At 50.9% G+C, this 621-nt stretch overlaps 1 protein-coding gene across 1 annotated transcript in view; it reads left to right on the forward strand.

The window, feature by feature from the left end:
* Window positions 1-103: 103 nt before the first annotated feature.
* The window catches only part of LOC103375567 (integumentary mucin C.1-like), a gene marked incomplete at its 5' end in the record, with an annotated part of 1,651 nt that continues 1,133 nt past the window's right edge, over window positions 104-621 (forward strand). Inside the window, one exon of the mRNA XM_008305878.1 lies at window positions 104-620. Within this exon, the coding sequence (XP_008304100.1) occupies window positions 104-620 (517 nt within the window). The remainder of the gene's footprint in view (window position 621) is intronic.

Raw genomic sequence — 621 nt, forward strand, 5'->3', positions numbered from 1 at the left:
GGACAACCACACCCAGCTCCTCCACATCTACAGTGTCAACAACTGCCGACTGGACAACTGCATCCAGTGCCCCAACAACCACTCATTTGACAACTTCTCCCAGCTCCTCCACATCCACAGCATCCACAACCACATCCTCAATGACCACTTCAATTTCCTCCACAGCTACACGACCAATTACCTCATCCAGTGCCCCAGCAACCACTCGGTACACAACCACAACCAGTGCATCCATGATCACTGAGCTCACAACCACACCCAGCTCCTCCACATCCAGTGCCCCAACAACCACTGAGCTCACAACCACACCCAACTCCTCCACATCCACAGCATCAACCACCACATCCTCAATGACCACATACATGTCCTCACCAGCTGCACTGCCAATTACTTCATCCACTGCCTCAACAACCACTCAGCAGACAACCACACCCAGCGCATCCACGACCATTCATCTGACAACCACACCTAGCTACTCTACATCCAGAGCATCAACAACCACAGATTTGACAACCACATCCAGCGCATCCATGACCACTCAGCTGAAATCCACACCTCACTCCTACACATCTAAAACATTAACAACCATGGATTTAACAACCACATCCAGTTCCCCAACAA

This window comes from Stegastes partitus, unplaced genomic scaffold, assembly GCF_000690725.1.
Source record: "Stegastes partitus isolate 25-593 unplaced genomic scaffold, Stegastes_partitus-1.0.2 Scaffold2670, whole genome shotgun sequence".
Lineage (NCBI taxonomy): Eukaryota > Metazoa > Chordata > Actinopteri > Pomacentridae > Stegastes > Stegastes partitus.